This window comes from Capra hircus, chromosome 18, assembly GCF_001704415.2.
Source record: "Capra hircus breed San Clemente chromosome 18, ASM170441v1, whole genome shotgun sequence".
NCBI classification, from domain to species: Eukaryota; Metazoa; Chordata; class Mammalia; order Artiodactyla; family Bovidae; genus Capra; species Capra hircus.
In genome coordinates, this window is record NC_030825.1 from 49,972,416 (window position 1) to 49,995,783 (window position 23,368).

General features: G+C 57.9%; 2 protein-coding genes and 1 non-coding gene across 5 annotated transcripts; 2 read left to right on the plus strand and 1 right to left on the minus strand.

Annotated features, from left to right (window-relative positions):
- On the plus strand, window positions 6,317-8,924 carry ZFP36 (ZFP36 ring finger protein). Its single transcript, XM_005692398.3, has 2 exons — window positions 6,317-6,443; window positions 7,286-8,924. Exons 1-2 carry the CDS (start codon window positions 6,420-6,422, stop codon window positions 8,237-8,239), a joined length of 978 nt encoding a protein of 325 aa, XP_005692455.1. The 5' UTR covers window positions 6,317-6,419; the 3' UTR covers window positions 8,240-8,924.
- TRNAI-UAU lies at window positions 11,753-11,845 on the minus strand. Its single transcript is given in 2 exon segments — window positions 11,753-11,788; window positions 11,808-11,845. It is a non-coding gene; the product is annotated as a tRNA-Ile (tRNA).
- PLEKHG2 (pleckstrin homology and RhoGEF domain containing G2) lies at window positions 11,985-23,055 on the plus strand. Of its 3 annotated transcripts, XM_018062390.1 has the most exons (19): window positions 11,985-13,039; window positions 13,693-13,816; window positions 14,589-14,860; window positions 14,939-15,039; window positions 16,076-16,142; window positions 16,265-16,311; window positions 16,550-16,700; window positions 17,033-17,170; window positions 17,350-17,550; window positions 18,286-18,378; window positions 18,482-18,568; window positions 19,157-19,190; window positions 19,282-19,383; window positions 19,479-19,526; window positions 19,604-19,642; window positions 19,800-19,816; window positions 19,976-20,152; window positions 20,258-21,188; window positions 21,271-23,055. In XM_018062390.1, the coding sequence occupies exons 2-19, from the start codon at window positions 13,714-13,716 to the stop codon at window positions 22,842-22,844; spliced, it is 4,182 nt and encodes a 1,393-aa protein (XP_017917879.1). In that variant the 5' UTR covers window positions 11,985-13,039; window positions 13,693-13,713; the 3' UTR covers window positions 22,845-23,055. The 3 variants fall into 3 exon arrangements, with proteins under 3 accessions (XP_017917879.1, XP_005692456.2, XP_013826555.2); XM_005692399.3 differs by lacking the exon at window positions 11,985-13,039 and having other exon boundaries at window positions 13,139-13,816; XM_013971101.2 differs by lacking the exon at window positions 11,985-13,039 and having other exon boundaries at window positions 13,139-13,816; window positions 14,592-14,860.

Genomic DNA, 23,368 nt, shown 5'->3' on the forward strand with positions numbered 1-23,368 from the left:
GCTTTGTCTCTGGCTTTTCTTCCTGCCTGAACACTGTGGCCGGCGCCAGCAGGGGGCAGCAGAGGCCAGCAAGGCGCGCGCAGGGCGGGGCCTTGCCTCTGTGGGCTGCCTTCTCATCCTTGGCTGAGGGTGGACTTTGGATTGTGCCCCTTGGTGATCTCTTCCAGGGGGTCTCCCCTTACCTAGCCTAGTTGTGGAGTCCTGTCTGGGCCCCTCTCCCTCAGTCCATTCTTGATTCTGTCCCAGTTTGGGGGGTGGCTCTGTGTCTGCTCCTTTTCCTAGCTGTTTCTCTTGGTGTCATTCGATCTCCTTTTGTTCCCATCTCCCTGTCTCTGACCATCTCTTGCCCAGTGCCCCTTTGCTAATTGGGACTGTCCCCAGCTCCTAACTGGGATTCTGTGTCTATGCACAGGGCCAGAATGGAAGACAGAACCCCAGGGTCACCTGGGGCTAAAAGGAGCTTCGTTTCCAGGGGCCATAGCCACACCCAGCAATCCCCAGCACCTCTCATGTCAGCTCAACCCCCAGTCTGCTTGACCCAAAAAAGGGAAGTGGAAGGTCTGGGCCCTGACAGCATGCCCAGTCCCAGTCGGGGAGCAACCCAGCGTGCGCCCCCCCCCCCCCCCAGCCATACCCAGGGCCTGCGTCAGCAGCACTCAAACAAGGGGTGTTATGCAATCCGCGGTGAAGCCCTGTATTTTTAGCCCCAAAGGAGAAGTGAAAAGGCCCCAGCAGGGATGAATCATCAGTCCTGGGGAAGAACCTAGGCACCTTGGCCTCAGCTCCGGGAAGCAGACCTTGAGGAGGAGGCTTCAGGAAGAGTGTGCCCCACCGGGCTCCCCACTTCCCCAAGAGGCAGCTTCAGGGAGCTCAGCCATGGCCGTCAGGCCTGGGCAAGTGTAGGGCGGAGCTACCAGCTCAGCCCCAGCTGGTGGGGTGTGAAAGGCCCAAGTGACTCAGCCTGGTTGGGGGACGGATGGCCCCACCCAGAACCTTCTGTACCCTGGTTCCCATGGCATCGCCCAGAAGTCTGTTGTCCTGGACCCCACATCATTGCAGAACACCTGGGACCATGGAGCCCTGCAAATCACGCAGAGCCCAACTCCCCACAATGAAGTTCTGGGAAATGGCCAGCTCTTGTGTGTGTGTTTATACATCCCAGCAGTTCCTTCCCTTTCTCCCTGACCTTCCTTGAAGTACCAGGCACACAGGGCAAGCTCCAGGCAGGGTAGCAGACCTCTCAGGCACAAGCTGAAGCTGCTCTCCACAGGGAGAATTTCTTCTGAGAGGAAGCCACAGCTCTGCCCATTTATCTGACTAGATCAGTCCCCCACCCATGTGACTCCCCACATCTAGGATAATCTGCTTAAAATCAACTGATTATAGACTTGAATCACATCCACAAAATTCCTTCACAGCCTCATCTAGATTAAATAACTGGCGGCTATAGCCTAGCCAAGTTGACAAATAAAACTGACCATCATAACCTTGTCAGTTTGGCACCCCTACACATCTCCTTAACCACACTTAATCTCCAAATCAACACAAAAACAAAGTCCCTGTTCCACCTAACATGATAACAATTACTTGCCTACAACACTCTTTCCCCGAGAGCCTGTTGGCTTCCAGCCTGGGGGCACACAGCACACAGTCCACAGGCCCACACTCATGAGGCACAGCTGGCCCTGTGAGGTGGCATCAACACAGCATCACACACAGATGGGGGCAGGACATCCCAGCAGCCCTGACCCCAGACCTAGCAGTGCCGAAAACCACATCCCAGCAGACAGACGAGAGACACCTGGTGGGCAGTGGGGTGAGGGATGTGCAGTTCAGCAGCACACATGGTGGGAATTGTGCACCAGGAAGCTGAGTTCATGCAACACGCATTTGCTGTGTGTCTGTTTGGGGCCAAGCCCTGTATAGTGTGAACCAAAGATCCCTGCCATGCTGGAGCTGATATTTTAGTGACAGTTAAGTGTGATAAAGTAAAACACAAGAGTGTCAAGCAGTGAGAAGTTCTAAGAAAGAAAAGAGACCAGAAGTAGAAGGGGGGGTGGGGGTGGAGGGTAGTGTTAGGAATAGATCTAAAGGTGTAAGGTTTGCACATGGAGGATTGTTACTTTATGGGAAAACATGAAAGTTTGAGAGTTTAGGTTGGGGGGGTAAATGGATGGTACATGTATTTTGTTGGTTCAGTTGCTCAGTTGTGTCCAACTCTTTGTGACCCCATGGATGTATTTATTATTTGTTAAATGGATAACAAGGTTATTTTTAAACCTTTTCTAATCCTTGACCCAGGTCATGAAGGCCTCCCTGAGAAGGCAGTACTGGAGTGAACTTAAAGGAGAGGGAATAAGTCCTGGACATTCCAGAGGGAACAAATGCAGAGGCCCTGCCTGTGGCAGAGCTGTGCTGGTGCATTGATGGAATAACGTGGATGCCAGGGCCACAGTGAAGAGGCAGGGTAGAAGAGGACCTTAGTGAAGGTTCTTACTGGATTAGCAGGCCCAGAGGAAAACTGTACAGCCTGGTGCACAACCACCCACTCCAGGGAAGGGTGTACATGAGATGCACAACTGCACAGGGCAAACCAGACCAGGAGAAACAGGCACACAACCCCTCTTCTCTAGTAGAGAACAGCGTGACCCGCCATCCTGCAATCATGGTTGTCTCGGTCCCAGATACAGTCCCACAGACAGACTCGAAGAACAGTCCAACCATATGAATACATAAACAACCGTCTAACTACCACTTAAGCCGCTATCTCCTACCCCATCTCAGACTTTGCCCATCACCAGCTGACTCAGCCCTGTCCTCAGCTCAACGTTATCAAAAGCAGTGAGGCTGGCTTTAGATAAGGCTTCTCAGGTTCAAGTGTGCCTGCCTTTTTGCCCCTGCTCTGCCCAGGAAGGCCACCAAGAGGAGCAGGAGTGCGCCAGCCACCCTCCCATCATGCGCTGCAGACGTCAGGGACCAAAGTTCACCAGTTTCACTGCCTTGTGACCTGGCCACAGAGGAACTGCTTCCAGACACTGGCCTCCTGGGTGTTTTCAGCTACACCCCAAGGACACAAACACAGGAACAGTATTCACATACCTGATAACAACACAGTTCCAGAGGTCTTGAACACAGCTAAGCCACCTAGAGCCACACAGGCTCTCACACACACCCTCAGCTCCCAAGCTGTGTGCTCACAGCTCCTCATCACCCCCAAGGACACACAGTCACCCTCAGCGGCCTCCCTCAAGGAGTTCCCAGCTCTTAGTCACTCCAGATCCCATGGTGGTTCAGAGCTACACACAGATGTGCAGGTAGGTATGGAAGTCACAAGTTCTCATGGGATGCCACTTCAGAGGCAGTTACGTTTGAGTACACACTCCCTCACCCAGCGATGGTGAGTGTCAACACAGTATGGTCACACAGGCAGAGGCGGTTTCCCGTGTTTATTCTCAGAGCGGTGTCAGAGGGTTGTAAGGACACGGCCTTGACATAGGACAGTGGGCTCATTTGTGTCCCACACCTACTTGCCCCACCACACACCCAGGCGCTCCAGGGCAGCCCCCCTTTGCACATGCGGCGCTCACGCGGTCCACACGCACCGCACGGCACACCAGCCGCTGGGCCCGCGCAGCTGCGCACACGGCTCCCGCCAGTCAATCACGCCAGGAGCACACGGGCCCAGGTCACACGTGCAGCGCGTACACAGTCCCCAGCTCGCCCGCGCACTCGCGCCGGCTCTCACACCCCCGCGTTTCCCGTCCCCGCTTGTTTTTCTGGAAACTCTGCTCTCCATTCCCCTCCCCCTAGGCCGGAAGCGCTCGCTGTATTTTTAGCCTCTCTGGTTTCCGCCCCTTTCCCCCCAGCCAGCCCGTCCGGGACCTGCCCCCCTGCGCCCCGCGGGGGACCCCGGCCATCCCCTTCCCCACCGTCATTCCAGAGGGGATTCCCGGCTTTCGCCGAGGCCACGGATTTTCCCGCTGGCTACGTGGGGAGCTGGGCGGAGTCCTGCTCTGAACTTCCTCCTGAGCTGGGACTCCTGAGGCCTGGACGGGGTGGAGCGGGGGATGGGAGCCTGGCTCCTCAAACAGAGAGAGAGGGGTGGGGGGGGCTCGGACTCCTTCGTTTGAGAGACAGGGTAGCTGGGAGCCAGGACTCCTGAGTCTGGTGAAGCCACGGCCTGGAAGCCGGGTGTCCTGGGTCTGAGCGAGGAGGCGGCTTGGAAACCCGAACCCCTTGATCTAAGCAAGAAGGGGCAAAGGCCGGGATTCTCAGTACCCCCGTCCCTGTTAGTGTTTCGATGGGTGCGCAGTCCTTCGGCGCGCAAAGCCCCTTCCAGTCTCTTTGAGAATCTCCCAATCCGAAGCGCCCTGGCCCTTGGGCCGATGACTCAGCAGATGGGAGAGGGGAGGGGGTCAGCCTGACTCAGGAATGGGAACTGCTCCCCGTCTCCAGGGAATCGAAACTGGTATTCCCTCCTCCAGGATCGCGGCCAGAGCCGAGCCGGCCCTTAGGAACCCCAGAATGCCTCCCACCTCTCGTTCTCCCGCCCCTTAGTCCTACTACCGGCACAGGGATTTGGAGCCCAACTGGGCGGCGGGTGCCGGGCATCTCCCTTTTCCCCCCTCTTCCCGTAGTCCTCAAGCCTCTGTTTACAGGCGACCAAAACCCTGGTTACAGAGAGGAACCCGGGCGTCCGGGTCGAGCCTCCTCGTCACGGCTTCCAGGAAGCCCCCCTCCCCCGCCCCTTGCGAGTGAGTCACTGGCGAGAGGGAGGCTGCAACCGTGCCAGAGCCGCCCGCAGCCGCCCAGCTCACGGGACCGGCCGGGAAGGCCCCTCGGCCCGAGAAAGCGCCGCACCAGGGATTCCCCCGTGCTCTGTCGGACGAGCAGATCAGCGTGCCTAGCAGAATCTCCCCACCTCAATACAAGCCCGCAGTCCGCAGTCACAACCTGCAAGAATGAACTTTCCACCATAATAACTGCACTCCGTGGCAATGATTTATTTCTACCACCGTATTTTCAGTCAGGGCAGCCAGCTCTGGAGACCCCCTTTAAAAATTAGTGCTTTTACCATATCTTAAGAGAGCATCACTCAGGGCAACTCCTTTACAATAAAAGACTTGTCAATGAGGGGAGTGATTTCTGCAAACGCAGAGTTCTTTCAAGGCACATCCCTTTATGAGAGTCCCATCCGACCATCAGTTGGGGATGATCCATTTCTTCCATTTGAGACAGCTTTCCAGCAAAGAAACCCTCCATCATAATAAAAGATCTCCCCCTTTCCAATCTTGAGTTTTCTTGAGTGCAAACTCCCTTTAATATGATTTAAGGCCCTGGTATTAAGCTAATGCCATTCACTAACAGAATAACTTGGCCTCTTCATGCCTGGGTTTCCCGGTGTTTAAAATGGGCATAATACCTCCTTGGGTTAATGTATGTAAGACACTTTCTGCAATTGTGCCTAGCCCAGAGGAAGCCATCAGAAGCGCCATTATTTGTGTGAGGGTGAGAGGACACAGCGGTCCTGTATTTGGGAAATGAGGCCCCTTTCCAACCTCACCAGGTGTGTGGGACCCCACCTCACCCCCAATCCTCGTGAGTGGGAGCAAAGAGGGCGGTCCAGGTCTCAGGATCTGGGCAGTTCGGGAGCAAGACCGTCCAGGATTGGGGAGGCTCTTCTCTCACTGTTTTGCTCCTGCGGATTTCTGTCTATGGATGTTTGTTTCTTCCAGTTTTCGCCCCTTCTCTCTTTGTACGACTCTCCCTCCCTCCCGCTTCTCGCTCTGAATTTGTCTCTTTGGGGACTGTCTACGTCTCTTTTCAAGCTCTGCCTTCCCACCTCCCCTCCTCTCCTCACCCTGTCTCCCCCCCTCTGTGCATGTCTCCCTGTGTGCGTAGCTCCCCCCCGCCGTGTGTGTGTGGGTCCCCATGTTTTTCTCTTTGCGTCCCTCCATTTCTCTCTTGCTCTCGGTTCGCCTCTCCCCGCCCCTGTCGATCAGTGTCGCGCGCGCACGCCCTCTCCGCCTCTGCCCTTGTCAATTCCCCCGGGAGCCCTGCCCCCACCTCCGTCCCTGTTCCCTTCTCTGCGCCTCAGTCTCCAGCCTTGAAAACTGGGCCGACACCCCCACCCCCCACCTCACGCACTCCCCGCGGGGTCGCGACCGCCCGCGGGCCCCGCTCAGGCGAATTCGGGCCGGGATCCAGGCGGAAGGGCTCCGAACCCGGGCCGGCCGTGCTGCGCTGGGGGCGCGCGTCCGGGAAGCGCCCCTCCTCGCCCCGCCCTCCCGGGGCCAACTCCCCTTGGCCCCGCCTCCCCTCTGGTCGAATAAAAGTGGCGGCTCTTCCACTCCACCGCAGCGTGACTTCAGCGCTCCCACTTTCCGTCGGCTCTACATCCTTCGGCCATCTGCGCCGCCATGGATCTCGCCGCCATCTACAAGGTGAGCCCCCCAACTGATCGGCACCCCGACGTCCGCAACACCTGACTCCCTTCTCAAACCAGGGCTTTCTAGGGCCGCAAACAAATTCCTGCCCCGGACCCGCCCTCCCCGCACCGGTTTCCCTTCTCAAACTGGAACTCCTTAGCGCTTCACACCGGCCCGGGGTTCCTGCCTCCCGGATCAGATCGGTGTGATCCTCTGGGGATGAAAATGGAGCCTGTGACTTTCTGATCTCGGCCCCAACACGAGTAGGGTGGCCCTCGGAGATGGAAAGCTGGAGAACTTTTCTCAGACCGGGGCTGTCTGGAGGCGGAAATGGCCCCCACACCTGGATTACCCGAGTAGTTGCTGAGGGCGCGGTTTTGCGCGGAGGCGTTTCTGGGGCTGGAGTCTCAGGGTGAGCGGGAGCTGACTTCTGTCTCTTCGCTCCCTGCCCCAGAGGATCTTGGAACTCTAAACCCGAAGAGATCCGGACTCCTGGCTTAATTTTGCCCGCTGTTCCACTTGTGAAATTGGAGAAACCGATGAGCGGGGTCAGATCCCGAGAGGCCCAGAGGCTTAAAAAATTGGAGAACAGCAGTCTGTCCTGACTTTAGGGCCCCTCTGATCCAGCCGGGGGAGCCGAGATTAGTGGGTCCCTCGGTATGAGCTTAAATCGCGAATAAACCTCCAAATCGGGATCCTTGAGATCCGGAACCCGATTTTTTTTTTTTTTCCCTTAGGGCGGGTGGGGCTGGGGCCGGGAGCCCACAAACCGGACTGGCAAGCCCTTGGTTGCCCTGCAGCTGGGGCGGGGCGTCACCCTGTATTTTCGGTGTCTTAACCGATCGTTGTTTCCACAGAGCCTCCTGTCGCTGAGCCCTGAACTGCCATCCGACCTCGGAGAGACTGAGTCCAGCACCAGCTGGGCTTCCTCGGGACCCTGGAGCCTCAGCTCATCCGACTCCAGCCTGCCTGAGGCCGCTGCCCGCCTGCCTGGCCGCTCCACCAGCCTGGTGGAGGGTCGCAGCTGCGGCTGGGTGCCCCCACCCCCAGGCTTTGCGCCCCTGGCTCCTCGACCCAGCTCGGAGCTGTCGCCCTCACCCACCTCGCCTACCGCGACTCCCACCACCTCATCCCGCTACAAGACTGAACTATGTCGGACCTTCTCAGAAAGCGGGCGCTGCCGCTATGGGGCCAAGTGCCAGTTTGCCCATGGCCTGGGTGAGCTGCGCCAGCCCAGTCGCCACCCCAAGTATAAGACGGAGCTCTGCCACAAGTTCTACCTCCAGGGTCGCTGCCCCTACGGTTCGCGCTGCCACTTCATCCACAACCCCAGCGAGGACCTGGCTGCCCCCGGCCATCCCCATGTGCTGCGCCAGAGCATCAGTTTCTCAGGGCTGCCCTCGGGCCGCCGAACCTCGCCACCACCAGCAGGCTTAGCAGGCCCTTCCGTGCCCTCATGGTCCTTCTCGCCCTCCAGCTCCCCACCACCGCCACCCGGGGACCTTCCACTTTCACCCTCTGCTTTCTCTGCTGCCCCTGGGACACCTGTGTCCCGAAGGGACCCCACCCCAGCCTGTTGCCCTTCCTGCCGAAGGGCCACCCCCAACAGCGTCTGGGGGCCTGTGGGTGGCCTAGCTCGGAGCCCTTCTGCACACTCCCTGGGATCTGATCCCGACGAATATGCCAGCAGCGGCAGCAGCCTGGGGGGATCCGACTCTCCTGTCTTTGAGGCTGGGGTTTTTGGGCCACCTCAGCCACCTGCCGCCCCTCGGCGACTTCCCATCTTCAATCGTATCTCCGTTTCGGAGTGACAAGTGCCTGCCTAGTACAGATCAGCTGGATCTTAAAGGGGGCCATTTCTCTTGTGCGTGGGTTCCACAAGGGGTCCCGGGGCTGTAGGGAACTGAGGGACTCGTAATCATGTAGTTCTCCCCACCTTCCAAAGTGCATTAACTCACTCCCCTGACCCCCGCGCTGGGGCAGGTCCTCAGCGTGCAGGCTGTTTGGGAAGGAGTGTTTTATGGGGTCTTTTAAAAAAATGTAGCAAGTTTGAGGGAGGTAATAAGCCTCTTCAACTTCACCCCTGCCCAATGCTGTGAATAATAAGCCCCCAATGCCCCCTTCCAGTTCTTCCTAGATCCTAAGGCTCCAGTGTCTGGTGATTGGAGCCTCACCTGAAAGGGAATCCTGGTGCTCAAACTTCCCTCCAAAAGCAAGTAGCCAAAGCCATTGCCAACGCCCGGCTCTCCCACCCCCGCCTTTGGGCCCTTTATTTATGACGACTTTATTTATTCTAATAGATTTTATAGTATTTATATATATTGGGTCGTCTGCTTCCCTTGTATTTTTCTTCCTCTTTTTGTAATATTGGAAACGATGGAATAATTATTGTTATAAGTATACACTATAATATATTAAGTAATATATATTGTTAAAAATTTATTTTTGTGGTTTTCTGGAATTTTTAAATAAAAGAAATCTGTGTGTAAATTGGAATCCCGGCTGTTGTGCGGTCTTGAGGCAGTAAGATGGGAGGGGTGGACGGTGTGGCCTTTTTTAGAAACTGGAATCAGCCTCGGGTAGCTCCTCCAAACCTACCCAGAGCCCAGGCGCTGGCGGCACTTACCTGGCAGGAAATGACGTCACCGGGCCCAGCCGTTCACCTGAGAGGGCGGGGCCAGGTGAGATCACCCGAGAGGAGCCGGGAGAGCCAGTTCCCGGGGCGTGGGGGGCGCTGAAACTCCTGTCCTGCACGACTCCTCGACCCAGCTCTCGGCAGGGCGCGGGCGGGGACGAGATGTTTCCGTCCCCACGGGGCCGAGGGAGGAGGGCGGGGCGGAGTGGGGAGGACGGAATGTGCTGGGGCGCGAGCCCAGGGCGGGCGAAGGCAGGCGGCCGGCGCGGCGGGTGGGGGAGGGGTCGTCTCGGAAGCCGGGGCGTCCTGGGGTCCGGAGAGTGTGGGGATACGCAGGTTTTCGGAATCTTGGGGGAGGCATCTTGAAAGCCTCAGGATTCTAGAATCTCAACATTGGGGAATCTCAGACTTGGTCTTCTGGAGACCTAACACTAGAACGTTTGAAGAATCGCACAACTGCAGACTGGCTTTCCGGGCCCCTTGAATCTCGAATACCAAAATCTTGGCTGTCGGGATTCGGGAGGCTCGGGATTGCGGAATCTCGACTTTTCTGAGCCGTGGAAACTCGCGGTCTCTCGCCCCAGGCGGGGTGGGAGTCGGCGATCGCGAGGCCCCGGAGGGTGGGTTTCGGTCGGGGCGGGGCTCCCGGGAGGGCCGCGTCCTCGGACCATACAAGGCAAGAGGCGGCGGGAACCACCCTGGGGCGGAGGAGCCCGGCGCTCCGAGCCCGGAAGCTGCCCAGCGTCAGCGCCTGCGCCCCGCCCCCTTCCGTCGCGGCCTCCTCCCGCTTCGACCCCTGTTTCTCTGCTTACCCCTGGTTTTCCTCTACCCCGTCTTCCCTCTCCTCTCCCCACCTCCCCCCTCCTCCCTCCTTTCAGTTCCTCCTCGCCAGGCCCTCCAGCGCCACTCTTCCCCTCCCCTACTTCCCCACCCTCTCCAGTTCTTCCCCTCCCCCCAGCACTCGTCGCCCCTTCCTCTTTTAACTTTCCTTTCCTTCTTGCCCCCATCCTCCGTCCTCTGTCCCCTGTTCTCTTCCTTTCCAGTTCCCTTCCTCTTCTCGCTCCCTTTCCTTTCCTCTCCACTCCTCTCTCCCTGCCCACACTCTTCTTCCCCTTGGTTCCACCTCCCTCCTCACCCCATTTCTGCCGCACCCCATTCCCTGCTAGAGTGCTCGTCTCTTCCCCTCCCATCCTCATGCCTCCTTGACCTCTCACGCCTTGGCCCTCTCCCGTAGCCCACTGGTGGGCCCTAACCTTTGATCTCCTCTCCCACGAAGCCCTCCCATCCCCGCGCTCCGTTTTGGGAAAGGGCTGGGGAAAGAGAGAGACAGAAACCTAGAAATGTTGGAGAGGAAGCGCAAGCTACGCAGATATATACAGACACTAGAAGAACAAGAAGTAACACAAAGAGTTCTTCCCTTTGCAAAAAACCAGATACTCTGCCCCTTGGAAATAAACTAATAAACCCTTGTTTGAGAAAACAGCACCTGCCACGAGTTACCAGTGCAGAGAGCCGGTCCTCTTGACTTTTTTTCCCTCAGAGCCACAATCCAAATCAACAGCAACCCTGTCTGATTCACTTTCTTAAGAGATGTTACAGCCCACCCTCCTGACTCCTCTCTGGCCCCACCTGCCCGTAGCTTCAGTCTCTTCCCCACTCCCCCGCTAAACAACCAAAGGGAAACTATCATGACACCTCAGTCAGAACACAGTAATGCCAAAGTCCTAAGTCCTAATCGCCTACACAGCCTGGCTCTCATCTTTGGTCACTCCTGCTCTAGTCATTATGGCTTTTGCCGGTACACCTCAGCCACAGGGCCTTTGCACTGGCTGTTTCTGTTGTACTCCCTGAAGTATCCCAACAGCTTGCTCCCCTTCTTCAGGTCTCTGCTCAAATGTTTTCTCAGAGATGGTCCCTGACTACTATTATTGCAACCCCCTTCCTCCCTACCTTGCTCTACTTTTTCCATGATGTTTATTATCACCACCTAACATATAAAATTACTTAGATCTTAGGTTTATAGCAATCAGCCGCCCCCCCCCCAACCCTTCACATTCGAGTGTCAAATCCTCAGAGGCAGGGACTTTGTCTTGGTCACTGCTGTATCACTCACATCTAAACCCCAAACAGGAACCAGTCACATAGTGGTCACAAGCTTCAGAATTTATTGAAAAAAATAATCGATTCAGAAACGAGGAGAGAGAACTCCAACACACACACACACACGATAGTAACTGAGGTAATTGATGTTAATTAAACATTGTAATTATTTCACAATTTACATGTATCTAAAATTATTTTGTTCACCTTGAACTAACAGCAATTATATATATCGCGATAAAACTGGAAGAAGAAAATCCAAGATAGAAAAAGATGGACAAAGAGACAGTGTCACTTACATAGTTTGCCGAGAACTGACACTGCCTGACACATCTACAAAATTCTTAAACTGAGATTTAGACCCAAATTCCCAGACATCAAAGAGGCAACACCACCCCCTGGTGACGAAGAGGAAAACTGCACATCCCCACAATAGAAAACACTCCCCAACTATCTTTCACCAGAGTCCCAGGATTCTTTCCAGCCTAAAAATTCCGACGATCGAAATGTTTATTCTTTTAAGTGACATAAATGTTTAGGTTGATTAATAAGAATAAATTTATAAATCGGTAAGAGAAAAATCAAAAACTGCTCCAGGTGAGGATCGAACTCACAACCTCGGCATCGCTCCGCTCGCACTGCCATATAAGTACCGCGCGCTAACCGATTGCGCCACTGGAGCTTCGGCCGCACCCCTGCGCCGCGGAGTCCTTCAGTCATTCCTGACCACGTGACCTTGGAGGCTAGCCCCGCCTCTACTTTGCATATACAAATAGGAATCTTTGGATTGGCCGATAGGAGAAAGTGCGTTACCAGTTCCGGCTTCTCACGCCTGGAAGGCTCTTGCTGTAAAAGGGAAAAGTCTGCGAGGCTTTTGGTATGTGGGGGTGTAGCCTGTCCGGGACCGCCTTCTCATCAATATTCAGAATCCAGGGAGGAGGGGTCTTAACCCTTTGCGGGCTGGCCGGCCGGAAGGCGGCCCCTCCCCCCTGCGGGCGGGAACAGGATATGAGCCCGGGCGGGGGGGGAGGGGAAGCCCCAGGCGACCGCCCCCCGCCCCACCGCTGGGACCGGACTCTCCAGCCACAGATGTGGCGCCGCCGCCGCCGCCAGTTCCCGGTGCCAGCCATCCCGAAGCCTGAGGGGTCTACAGTTGCAGACTCCAGCCGTCCGAAATTCTGCACCGCGTCCTGAGAGACCCCGAAGCCCAGGCCCCAGCGTCCAGGCAGGCTAGAGGACCCCAGATATCCAGGTGCCCAGCGCCCCCTCCTGGAGGAGGAGCCAGGAGTCCGGGACAGCAGCCCCGCGCGACCCTGGAGGCCGAGCTTCCTGCAACCGGTTTCGAAGAACTTAGGATCTCAGACCGGAGATTCCCTCCAGAGTTTTTCCCAGAAAGCTGAGCCCAAAACTCCCGGGACTGGAGGAACTTGGGATACGGACTCCTAGAGCCTCATCCAGCCCGTTGGGGGCTGAAGCGCCCACTAAAAGAGGACCCTGGAATTTGGGACTCTCTGCGCTCCTGTCTGGAAGTAGTTTAACCCCTGCTCTTAGAGTTAGGGAACTCAGGAATCCAGCCCTCCCCCCACCCCACGACCCCGTCTAGAAGACTCAGGAATTTGGGTTCCCAGCACCCCTATCTGAGACTCGAGCGTCGAGGCTCCCAGCATCTTCCGTTTAGAGGACGAAAGAAATCTGGACCACTGCTCCCGGTTTTCCGAGAGACCCCGGATTCTGGTTCCCGGAGCCGGAGAGCCCGAAGTTCACACCCCTGACTTGCAGAGACCCGAGAGTGCCGGCTCTGCGCCTCCCCGGGGACCGTGCTAGGGTCAAATAGGAACCGGGCTGCCTCGGTTCGGGGCTGGAGACTCCCGGGGAGGTGAGGGGGGAGGCGAGGGGCCCCGAAGGGCTGGGGGAGGGGGCGGCGCCGCAGCCGCTGAACAATGAGGGGGCGTGCCGGCGGGGGGCGAGCGGAGGCGTCGGCGGGGAGTTGGGGGCTAGAGGGCTGTGGGGAGGCGCTGCGGCTGTGGGGACAGTGAGCGGATCTCGGAGGGACTTGACTGAAAGGGGTCGAGGACTCAGGGCCAGCGCCCCGACTCGCAGCCCTCCGTGGGGGAGGAAGCCGTCTGCAGGACCCTGGCATCCGGTCCCCCAGCCTCCTCCGCCCTCCCCTGGGACCCCGCGGCCTCCCGCCCACGGCTTTTTCCCAGCCCTGCCCCTCGCCCTCGGCTCCAACCGGAGCCCAAACGTTCCCAGGATCCCTGAGCCTCCGGCCCCAGACAGACCAGACTCACAGCTTGGGCGACTCTTGTTCGCTTCACTCTTCTTTGTTTCACCCTTCCCGTTTTTTTTCTGTGTTCTCTCTCCTTGCTCCCCTCTTTCTATCACTTTGCGACTGTCTCCCCCATTAGTTACTCCCAGGGCCCCCTCCCTGGATTCAGACCATCCTCCTAACTCTCACGGGGGTGGGGGCGGTGTGGAGACCGGAAAGTCTATGGGGTCCTGGTATCCCAGAAGGGGGTCTTTCTGCAGAAGCCGCTGAGCCACTCAGCCATGCCCGAGGGAGCCCGTGGACTGGGCCTGTCCAAACCCAGCCCTAGCCTCGGCCACAGAGGTGAAGTGTGTGACTGTGCGGCTGTGTGTGACACTCGGACAGGTGAGCGGGTGAGGGAGGGGTGGAGCCTGCTGGGCATTCATTCTTTCATTCAAGACCCTACAGCCTCCCAGGCTGACCCAGTGCAGGCAACACAGGCTGACCACGACAACCTTGGCCCTCCTGCACAGAGCTCCAGGTCCGGTAGGGAGAGGGACTCATCCTGAGGCCCTGAGGGAAGCCCAGCACACAGTGGTCAGGGCTGGCTGGGATGGGGAGAGCTCAGAGGGCAGTGGGACCCCTGTCTGGGAGATCAAGGGAGGCTTCCTGGAGGAGGGGGATATCTAAACTGAGAATTGAAAGATTAGGTGGGGTGAATTGAGAGAGGGCAGGAAGCGTATTCTGCGCAGGGGCAGAGAGGTGAGAAGAGGCTGCTTATTTGAGTAACCCAGAGAAGCTGAGTGTGCCTGGAGCCCAAAGGGTAAGAAGTGGTGTGTCTTGGGAAAAGTACACGCTGGAAAGGTCTCTAATGGCCACCTTGCAGAGGGCCCTTTGGATCTCAGGAGTTTGGACTTTACCCTGAGGGCAGGAATGGGATTATCCTCGTGAGAGTAAAAGAGTCAGGCTAAATAATAAAGTTCTCCCAGGATGACACATGGAGGTGGATTCAAGGAATGGGGGCCAGCAGTTCAGAGAGGACCCTGCCTGGAGAGGACAGGGCTGGTTAGAGAGGGGAGCTGGTTAGAGAGATGTTGATCAGGGGTGGGTGAGTGTGGGGGCTGAGTGCACTTACTCAGTTGAGGAGCCCCCCTGATGGCTTGTTCCACAACCCCAGCAGCCCCTGCCACCCCCGCCATGACCTCCCCACGAGGTTCTGGGAGCTCCACGTCCTTGAGCACTGTGGGCTCTGAGGGGGACCCGGCTCCGGGCCCCACCCCAGCCTGCTCAGCCTCGAGGCCAGAGCCCCTTCCAGGGCCCCCCATCCGCCTGCATCTGTCACCCGTGGGGACCTCGGGTTCTTCGAAACCCTCGAGGCTGGAGCGTGTGGCCCGTGAGATTGTGGAGACAGAGCGGGCCTACGTCCGGGACCTCCGAAGCATCGTGGAGGTGAGGCGGGTAGGCATCCCAGTGCCGTGGGGACCTGGGCCAGCCCTTCCACCCCCATAACCCCAGTCATTCCCACAGGACTACCTGGGCCCTCTGCTGGATGGCGGGGTTCTGGGGCTGAGTGCGGAGCAGGTGGGCACGCTATTTGCCAACATCGAGGACATCTACGAGTTCAGCAGGTCAGGGATGGGTGGGGTGGTCAGGGGGGTGGGCTAGGGAGCTCAGGAAGAGAGGCTGTGTTCTAACCCAAACCTTGGCGCCCAACAGTGCCCTGTCCAGACTGGAACATGGGGTCTTATGATATTGGGCAGGGATCACGATGGGGAATGAGGACCCAGATGAGGTCCAAATATCAGGATGGATCCAGGCAATGAGATGGGGCTAGCGCCATGTCAGATCATGGAGCACAGTGAATCAAAGACTCCTGTGCAGGCTGAGGGTCATGACAGTGTGAGCATTTGTGTGACTCATCCTGGGAAACCCCGCAGTCCAGACAAACCAGGATGGTTGGCCCCCGAGTGCGGAGGGTGCTAGAGTTCCAGGAGAGCGTGACACCTACGTGTCTTACTGATACTTGTTGTTGTTCAGTCGCTCCATCGTGTCCGACTCTTCGCGACCCGGTGAACTGCAGCACAGCAGGCTTTCCTGTGCTTCACCATCTCCCGGAGCGTGCTCAGACTCATGTCCACTGAGTCGGTGATGCCATCCAGCCGTCTCATCCTCTGATGACCCTTAATTACACTTTTTTTTTGGCCTCACCGCTTGCATTTTGGGATCTTAGTTCTCCAACCAGGGACCGAACCTGGACCCAGCAATGAAGGCACTTAGTCTAACCACTGGACCACCAGGGAATTCCCTAATTACACATAAAGTTCTTGTGGGAGGTTTGTGAGTCATAACAAGTTTTCAGGGTCACAATAGGATGTTAAGGTTATCGAAGCTCTAAGGGTCCTGACACCCCTCTCCCGGGCTGTGCCCCATGAGATCCCCAAGGCTCATGCTGCCTGTGACAAGATCTCAGGCTGAGGAACATGATGCTGCCCAAGGACAGCGTCTGAGCAGGTTGCTACCTCCCACATCGTGATCAGAGGACCCTTCATGTGGACGTGACATCCCATCCTGGCAGCCCACCAAGGCCCAGCCTTCTGGTGTCCTCGCGGGGTGGGTGTGTGGGGGCAGGGTGGTCCTTCACCCTTTCTCTCTGCCCCTCCCCAGTGAGCTCCTGGAAGACCTGGAGGGCAGCAGCAGCGCCGGGGGCATCGCTGAGTGCTTTGTGCAGAGGGTGAGGCTGGGGCCTGGGTAAGGGGGTTAGGGTGGGAGGGGAGCAGGCCTGGGCTAGGCTTGGAGGGAGGGATCATGAGGAGTTGGGCACTGATGTCTCCCTGATTCCCTTGTTGCCCACAGAGCGAGGATTTCGACATCTACACATTGTACTGCATGAACTACCCGAGGTGAGGACTGAGAAGCACCCTGTTGGGCCCAGGCTGTGCCCCACAAGTTGATGTGCGCTAGCCGAGCACCCCCTACCCCAACCCAGTCAAGTCCCAACACTGCCAGACTGCAACCATGTCCGCCTTCTCCCTAACCTCAACCAGCCCCTGAGCGTTCCCAAACCCTGGTCACTCCCTGACTCCTCCCAGCCTGGCCCGCTGTAGCTGCCCATCCCCCTGACCTGTGCTGTGTCCCCAGCTCCCTGGCCCTACTCCGGGAGCTGTCACTGTCCCCGCCAGCAGCCATGTGGCTGCAAGAGCGCCAGGCCCAGCTCCATCACTCGCTGCCCCTGCAGAGCTTCCTGTTGAAGCCTGTCCAGCGCATCCTCAAGTACCATCTGCTGCTGCAGGTCAGCTGTGGGCCCCCGGGGGGCTGCCTGGGGAGGGGCGAGGTCCTGTCCATTGGCCACCTGGTGGTGCATCTGGAGTGCGGACCCTGGGAAAGCTGGGCCAGCGAGGACCAGGGAGGCCTCTGGTCCCTAGAAACTGGGCCAGCTCTGGGGCAGTGTCTTGTTAGCAGTGGGGGCTGGCACCCGCTGACTTCACTTCCTGTCTTTGCTTGCTTGTCTCTCTCGGTCTCTGGCTCTCCATCTCTGCCCCTGCCTCTCTCTCTCTCTCTCTGTCTCTGTTCGTCTCTCCCTTCCTCTGTTTGTCTTCCTCTCCCTGGGCGCCTGCCCTCCAGGAGCTGGGCAAGCACTGGGCAGAGGGCCCGGATGCTGGGGGCCGCGAGATGGTGGAGGAGGCTATTGTGTCCATGACAGCGGTCGCCTGGTACATCAATGACATGAAACGCAAGCAGGAGCATGCTGCTCGCCTCCAGGTGACCCTGGGAGAGGGCTGGGACCCGCCGTGGGCCGGGGGGGCAGGGTGGACCTGAGGGCCTCCGGTCGGGGGTCGGTCAGAGCCTTGGGGTGGACTGGGACCTCATGGTCTGCTTGCTAACCACCCTGTCTTGATTTGCGTGCACTGCCCGCCGGTGTGTTCCTGGGGTCCTGGCAGGAGGTGCAACGGCGCCTGGGCGGCTGGACCGGTCCGGACCTCAGCGCTTTTGGGGAGCTAGTGCTGGAGGGCGCATTCCGAGGTGGTGGAGGGAGCGGCCCCCGACTCCGAGGGGGTGAACGGCTGCTCTTTCTGTTCTCACGGATGCTGCTCGTGGCCAAGCGCCGGGGACCGGAATACACCTACAAGGGCCACATCTTCGTGAGTTCAGGGATGGGGGCGGGGCCGGATGTTGCCTGCCAGGTGTATTCTATACAGAGCTGTAGAGCCAAAGGCGTGGCTAGGGGCAGGGTATACATGAGTGGGCAACTCGCTTAAAAGGACAACGTTTCCTTGAGTCGAGGAGCGAGGTAGGGTTTAATAAGGAGAGGCAAGCAGGGTCAGAGCTATGCAGAGGTGATATGGACCTAGAAGGGGAGGACCTGGATCTGCCCACCAGGCAGGCATCTACACTACTCTGCAGTCACGTCTTCTTGACCCAGATGAGAGTGGGAGGGCTGGTGAGGGAGAGCTGAGCCCAGCCTGGTGGAGAGGGTTGACGGGGTGGGAAGGGGACATCTTTTATTTATTTATGGGTGCGCTAGGTCTTGATTACTATGAGAGCTTTTGCCCAGTCAAGGCACAGTGGCTTCTCTTGTTGTGGAGTACAGGCTCTGGGGCGCAGGGGCTTCAGGAGTTGTGGTATGTGAACTCAGTGGTTGCGGCTTGCAGGCTCTAGAGCGCAGGCTTAATAGTTGTGGTGCAGGGGCTATTCCGTGGCATGTGGGATCTTCCCTGATTAGGGATCAAACCCAGGTCTCCTGCACTGGCCTGCAGATTCTTTACCACTGAGCCACCAGGGAAGCTGGAAAGGGGACATCTTTTAGGAGGAGGGGGCTCAGATACACTTGAGGGGTACATGGATGAGTCTGAGGCCTCTCTCTGCCCCTCACCCAGTGCTGCAACCTGAGTGTGAGCGAGAACCCTCGAGACCCTCTAGGGTTCAAGGTGTCCGATCTGACCATTCCCAAGCACAGGCACCTGCTCCAGGTGAGGGTAGGGTGGGGCTGGGCAGGCGGGGATTTCCCACCCCCCAAGTCCCTAGACCTCACAACTGGCTCCCAATTCCACCCCCACCTCACCCCACCCCCAGGCCAGGAACCAAGAAGAGAAGAGGCTGTGGATTCACTGTCTCCAGCGCCTCTTCTTTGAGAACCACCCCGCCTCCATCCCTGCCAAGGTACAGCTCCTACCACCACTAGGGGGTCCTCAGGGTGCTGGGGACCCATGCGTGCACGCTCAGTCATGTCCAAGTCTTTGTGACCACCCTGAACTACAGCCCACCAGGCTCCTCTGTCCGTGGGATTTCCCAATCAGGAAGACTGGAGTGGGCTGCCATCTCTAAGGGATCTTCCCAACCCAGAGGTTGAACCTGCGTCTCTTTGCATCTCCTGCATGGGCAGGAGGATTCTTTTACCACTGTGCCACTTGGGAAGGCCCCCCAACTCAATAGCATTGAAAGACCCTGAGTGCCAGGGACGGGGGTGGGGGCGCTGTCTTACAGCATGATAGTTACAAAATTGGGTTACCTGGCTTTCAGTCCTAGCTCCACAACATCCCTGCCATGTGATTCTGGGCAAGTAACTTAACCTCTCTGGCTTCAGCTCCTCACGTGGAGGAATAATAGCACCAACTTAATAGGGCTGTGGGGAGGATTCGTCAGTATCAGTCATGTAAGGCACCTGACAGGTAGCAGCACCCTTTAATCAGACGGAGCCTGGGGTTTTCAGGGCCCAGCCCCCTCAACCCTCATGCTTATCTTTTTCAGGCAAAACAAGTCCTCCTTGAAAACAGCCTGCACTGTGAGTCGGGACCTCGGGTTGGGAGGATGTGACAGTAGAGGAATCGCTTCAAAGAAAAAGTAGAATATTAGCTCCAAATCTCTTCCTGTAGGTGCTCCTAAAAGCAAGCCTATCCCAGAGCCCCTTACACCCCCACTTGGGTCTCCCTGCCCGCGAGATGCTAGAAGTTTCACTCCTGGACGACGGAACACAGGTAAAGGAGATGGAACCCTGAGGTTCCCCCTCATCCCTCCCCCAGGAACCTGGAGTGGGGGTCCTAACGGGGTTCCAATCTACCTCTCCCCACAGCTCCATCACCAGGACCCACCACTACCCGTCGCGGCCGCAGACAGTCTGGTGAGTGCCCTCCCCTAAGAGTGAACTTGGTGTCCGGTGGGGGAGTGGGCCCTGACATCACTGTGTCTTCCCCTTAGAGCCTCTAAAGGACCTTTACGTCATGTTGCCACACAGCGGTGAGTGACTGCCCAGCCCAGCCTGGTGCGCCCGTGTCTGTTCCCTGGGCCTCGCGGGCGCCGTGAAGGAGGGATGATGGGGCCACTCATCAGTAACAAGGAATAACACTTGTTCCTCCATCTCACTCTTTCCTCTTTCTCATCTCTTCCTCCCCAGCTAAGCCTAGACTCAAGGTGAGAAACATTCCACAACCCGTACTCCTGGGTCTGTTGGGGGAGGGAACTTGAGTTCCCACGTCCCCGGTCTGAAGAAGAAGGTGATGAGGCCCTGTCCTCTGAGGGAGGGGATTGGGGCCCCCAGACTCCCGCCCTCCTTCCTTGCCTTCCTCACAGCACACCGGCAGTGCGGGGGAGCTCTACCCGCCCCTGGAGCCTCAGCCACCAAGTCCCACTTCTGGACCCCCTGAGGACCTGGAGGACACAGGACCCCCCACGCTGGACCCTTCTGGGCCCTCAATCACTGAAGAAATCCTGGAGCTCCTGAACCAAAGAGGCCTCCGGGATCCGGGGGTGAGCCAGGCGTCCCCTCCCAATGTCCTTGGGGCTCCAGGCCTGGGTGGGCGTAGCCTGGGATTCAGGGGGCCAACCCACCCTGACACCTTTTGGCTTCCTCAGGGCCCCCTACAGCCACCCCATGATGTTCCCAAGTTCCCCGGAGACTCCCAAGTGCCAGGCGACAGTGACACCCTCACATTCCAAGGCCTGCCCAGCCGAGACTCTTCAGAAGAGGAGGAGGAAGAAGAACTGGACATGGATGAACGGGAGCCTTCCCCACTCCACGTCCTGGAGGGGCTCGAGGGTTCCAGTGCGGCTGAAATTGCCGACATTCCCAGCCTTTCCAAAAGCCCCGACAGACCCAGCCTCCCTGAAGTGCCTAGCCTTTCTGAAATTCCCCAGATGCCCCGCCTCCCCAGCCTCTCTGACATTTCCAGTGTTTTTGAAATGCCCTGCCTTCCAGCCATTCCTAGCGTCCCCGACATTCCTAGTCTTTCCAGCGCTGCCCGCCCGCTCCCCTGTGACTCCTGGCTCCAGGGACCCCCGCAGGAGCTGGATGAGACTCTAGCCACCCGGAGAGAACTTTTCCCCGGAAGCACTTCTGGAAAACTGGGCGAGCCCTCCTCAGAAGGCAGGGCAGGGCGAGAGGAGGATGAAGGAGGATCATTCCCAGAATTCCAGCCCCCAGATGTCACCCGGGATCAGGGATTCTCACATGAGTTGGAGTTCCGCTCTTGCTCTGAAATCCGGAGCGCCTGGCAGGCCCTGGAGCAGGGGCAGCTGGCCCGGCCGGGTTTTCCTGAGCCACTGCTGATCCTGGAAGACTCGGACCTGAGTGGAGGCAATGGCAGTGCAGGAGGGAAGGCGGGAGTCCCGACTTCGGAGAGGTCAGCATCCCGAGTGCGAGAGCTGGCCCGGCTTTACAGCGAGCGGATCCAGCACATGCAGCGGGCTGAGACCCGGGCATCGGCCAACGCACCCCGCCGCAGGCCTCGGGCTCTGGCCCAGCCGCAGCTTTTACCTGGCCTGTCCCAGGAGCAGGCCGAGCCAGGTGAGGTCCAGGTATGTGGTCAGCAGAGGTGGCCCCAGCTGGGGGATCTGTCCTAACTTGACCCATCTGTCTTTGCATGCAGGACCCCTGCCTGCCTTTGGACATGTGCTGGTGTGTGAGCTGGCCTTCCCTCTGACCTGTGCCCAGGAATCTGTCTCCCTCAGCCCTGCTGCCCGGGTTCAAGCTGCCACACCCTTGACTAAGCAGGGAGGCTGCCAGGACAGCCAGGGTCTACATGTTTCAAGTTTGCCTGAGCAAGACCATCTGAGCCTCCAGGTTCCAGCTGCTACCCCCCTGCCTGAGCAAGGAAGCCTCTGGAATACCCAGATTCCAGTCGCCACACCTTTGCTGGAAGAGGAAGACCCCCCAGACAGCCAGGCTGCAGCTATTACAATTTCACCAGATCGAGGCCACCTGGAAATCCAGGTGCCAGCTGCCACTCCTTTGCAGGAGCATAGAGACCACGTGGGTACTCAGGTTCCTTCTAGCACCTCATCTCCTGAGCAAAGAGGCCACGTGGACGTCCAGCTTCCCACCAACCCAGCCTCACCCAAGCGGGGCAGTTCCTCTGATGTCACGGTTTCAGCTACCAGTCCTGTACCCAAGCAAGAAGGCTGCTGGGACAGCCAGAGCCCAACCAACACCCCTGTAACTAAGCCAGGAGGCTGCAGGGATGTTCAGTCCCCAGCTACTGCCTGTGGGCCAGCCGTCGATCCTTCACTCATACACAGAAGCAGCCTGGACCCTCAGATCCCAGCTGACACCCCACTGCCCTTGCAGTGTGACCTCCCAGACATTCAGGTTCCGGGTACCTCACCTTTGCCTGTACACAGAGGCCACTTGGACCGTCAGAACCCAGCTGATGCCCCCCCGTCCTTGCCCCAGGAAACCCCCGATTTTCAGGTTCCAGCTGCCACACCTTTGCCCCAGACAGCAAGCCTCACGGACACGGACGCCCAGGTCCAAGCCCTCCTGCCTTTGCCCCAGCAGGGAGGCCTCCGAGACATCCAGGGTCGTGCCGCTGCACCTTGGCTTCAGGAACAAAGCCTCACAGACCTCCAGGTTCAGAAACTGACACCTTTGTTGGAAAGGAAGGGCCTCACGAATGACCAGGTTCCAGCCACCGCACCTTTGCCTGAGCAAGGAGGCCCTGTGGACACTCAGGGCCCGTTACCCACCCCAGTCCAGACCACCGTGCTTTTGGCCAAACAAGGAGGCCCCTCGGTCTCTCACGCTGCCAGATCAGAGTCTTCAGACTTGACCCCACCCCACAGTCCCCCACCCCCGACTCGGAAGCTCCTGGGCCCCAATGCGGCTGCCCTTTCAAGATACCTGGCAGCTTCGTACATCAGCCAGAGCCTGGCTCGGCGACAGGGGCCTGGAGGAGAGGCTCCCCCAGCCTCCCGGGGCCCTTGGTCCTCCTCTGCCCCCACATCACGGGCACCTTCACCGCCACCCCAGCCCCAACCCCCACCACCCCCAGCCCGGAGGCTCAGCTATGCCACCACAGTCAACATCCATGTCGGAGGTGGCGGGCGGCTACGGCCAGCCAAGGCCCAGGTCAGGTTGAACCATCCTGCTCTCTTGGCAACCCCTCAAGAATCTGTGGGTCTCCGCAGAGCCCAGGGGGGCCCCGATGCCCCTTTCCACATGTGAGTCAGGATGTCGGGCTCCTTGAAAAGCAAAGACTTCAACCAGATGCCAGAGACCCTCAGAATTCACCCGGAAGTCCAGACACTGAACACAGGTCTAAAAATTGCTGCAGCTTGCAGACACCTGGAATCTTTGGAGAATGGCCCTTGTTACTTACCTGGATTAACCCAACAGGGATGGGGAAGGGGATGTCATTAATATTTTGTTAAACTAATATGGAATTATGTATCTTTTCCCATTCTGGAGGCAGTGGGGATGTCAGAAGGCAACAATGAATAGGAAGGTCTGATACGGCACAAATCAGTTGTTCTGAAAATTTGGGGAATCTCAGATTCCTTTGAGAATTACTGAAAACTGGATCCATTACAGTTGGGTGTATGAGTTCAGGTTTATAAGCTACTTAATGCCTACCCAGGAAAGCCAAGTTAAGAAGTCTCCCCTGACCCCGCCGCCAAAAAAAGGGTTTCCCAAGCAAATCCCTTGAAGCTCTTCCTTTAGCAGTTTATTCAGTTTATGTGTCCCACTAT

Coding starts and splice junctions, on each gene's coding strand:
- ZFP36 (XM_005692398.3), top strand. CDS start 6,420: ATGGATCTCGCCGCCATCTACAAG. Junction 6,444..7,285: donor ATCTCGCCGCCATCTACAAG/GTGAGCCCCCCA, acceptor TTGTTTCCACAG/AGCCTCCTGTCGCTGAGCCC.
- PLEKHG2 (XM_018062390.1), top strand. CDS start 13,714: ATGCCCGAGGGAGCCCGTGGACTGGGCCTGTCCAAACCCAGCCCTAGC. Junction 17,171..17,349: donor AGCATGCTGCTCGCCTCCAG/GTGACCCTGGGA, acceptor GGGTCCTGGCAG/GAGGTGCAACGGCGCCTGGG. Junction 19,384..19,478: donor TCCTGGACGACGGAACACAG/GTAAAGGAGATG, acceptor CTCTCCCCACAG/CTCCATCACCAGGACCCACC.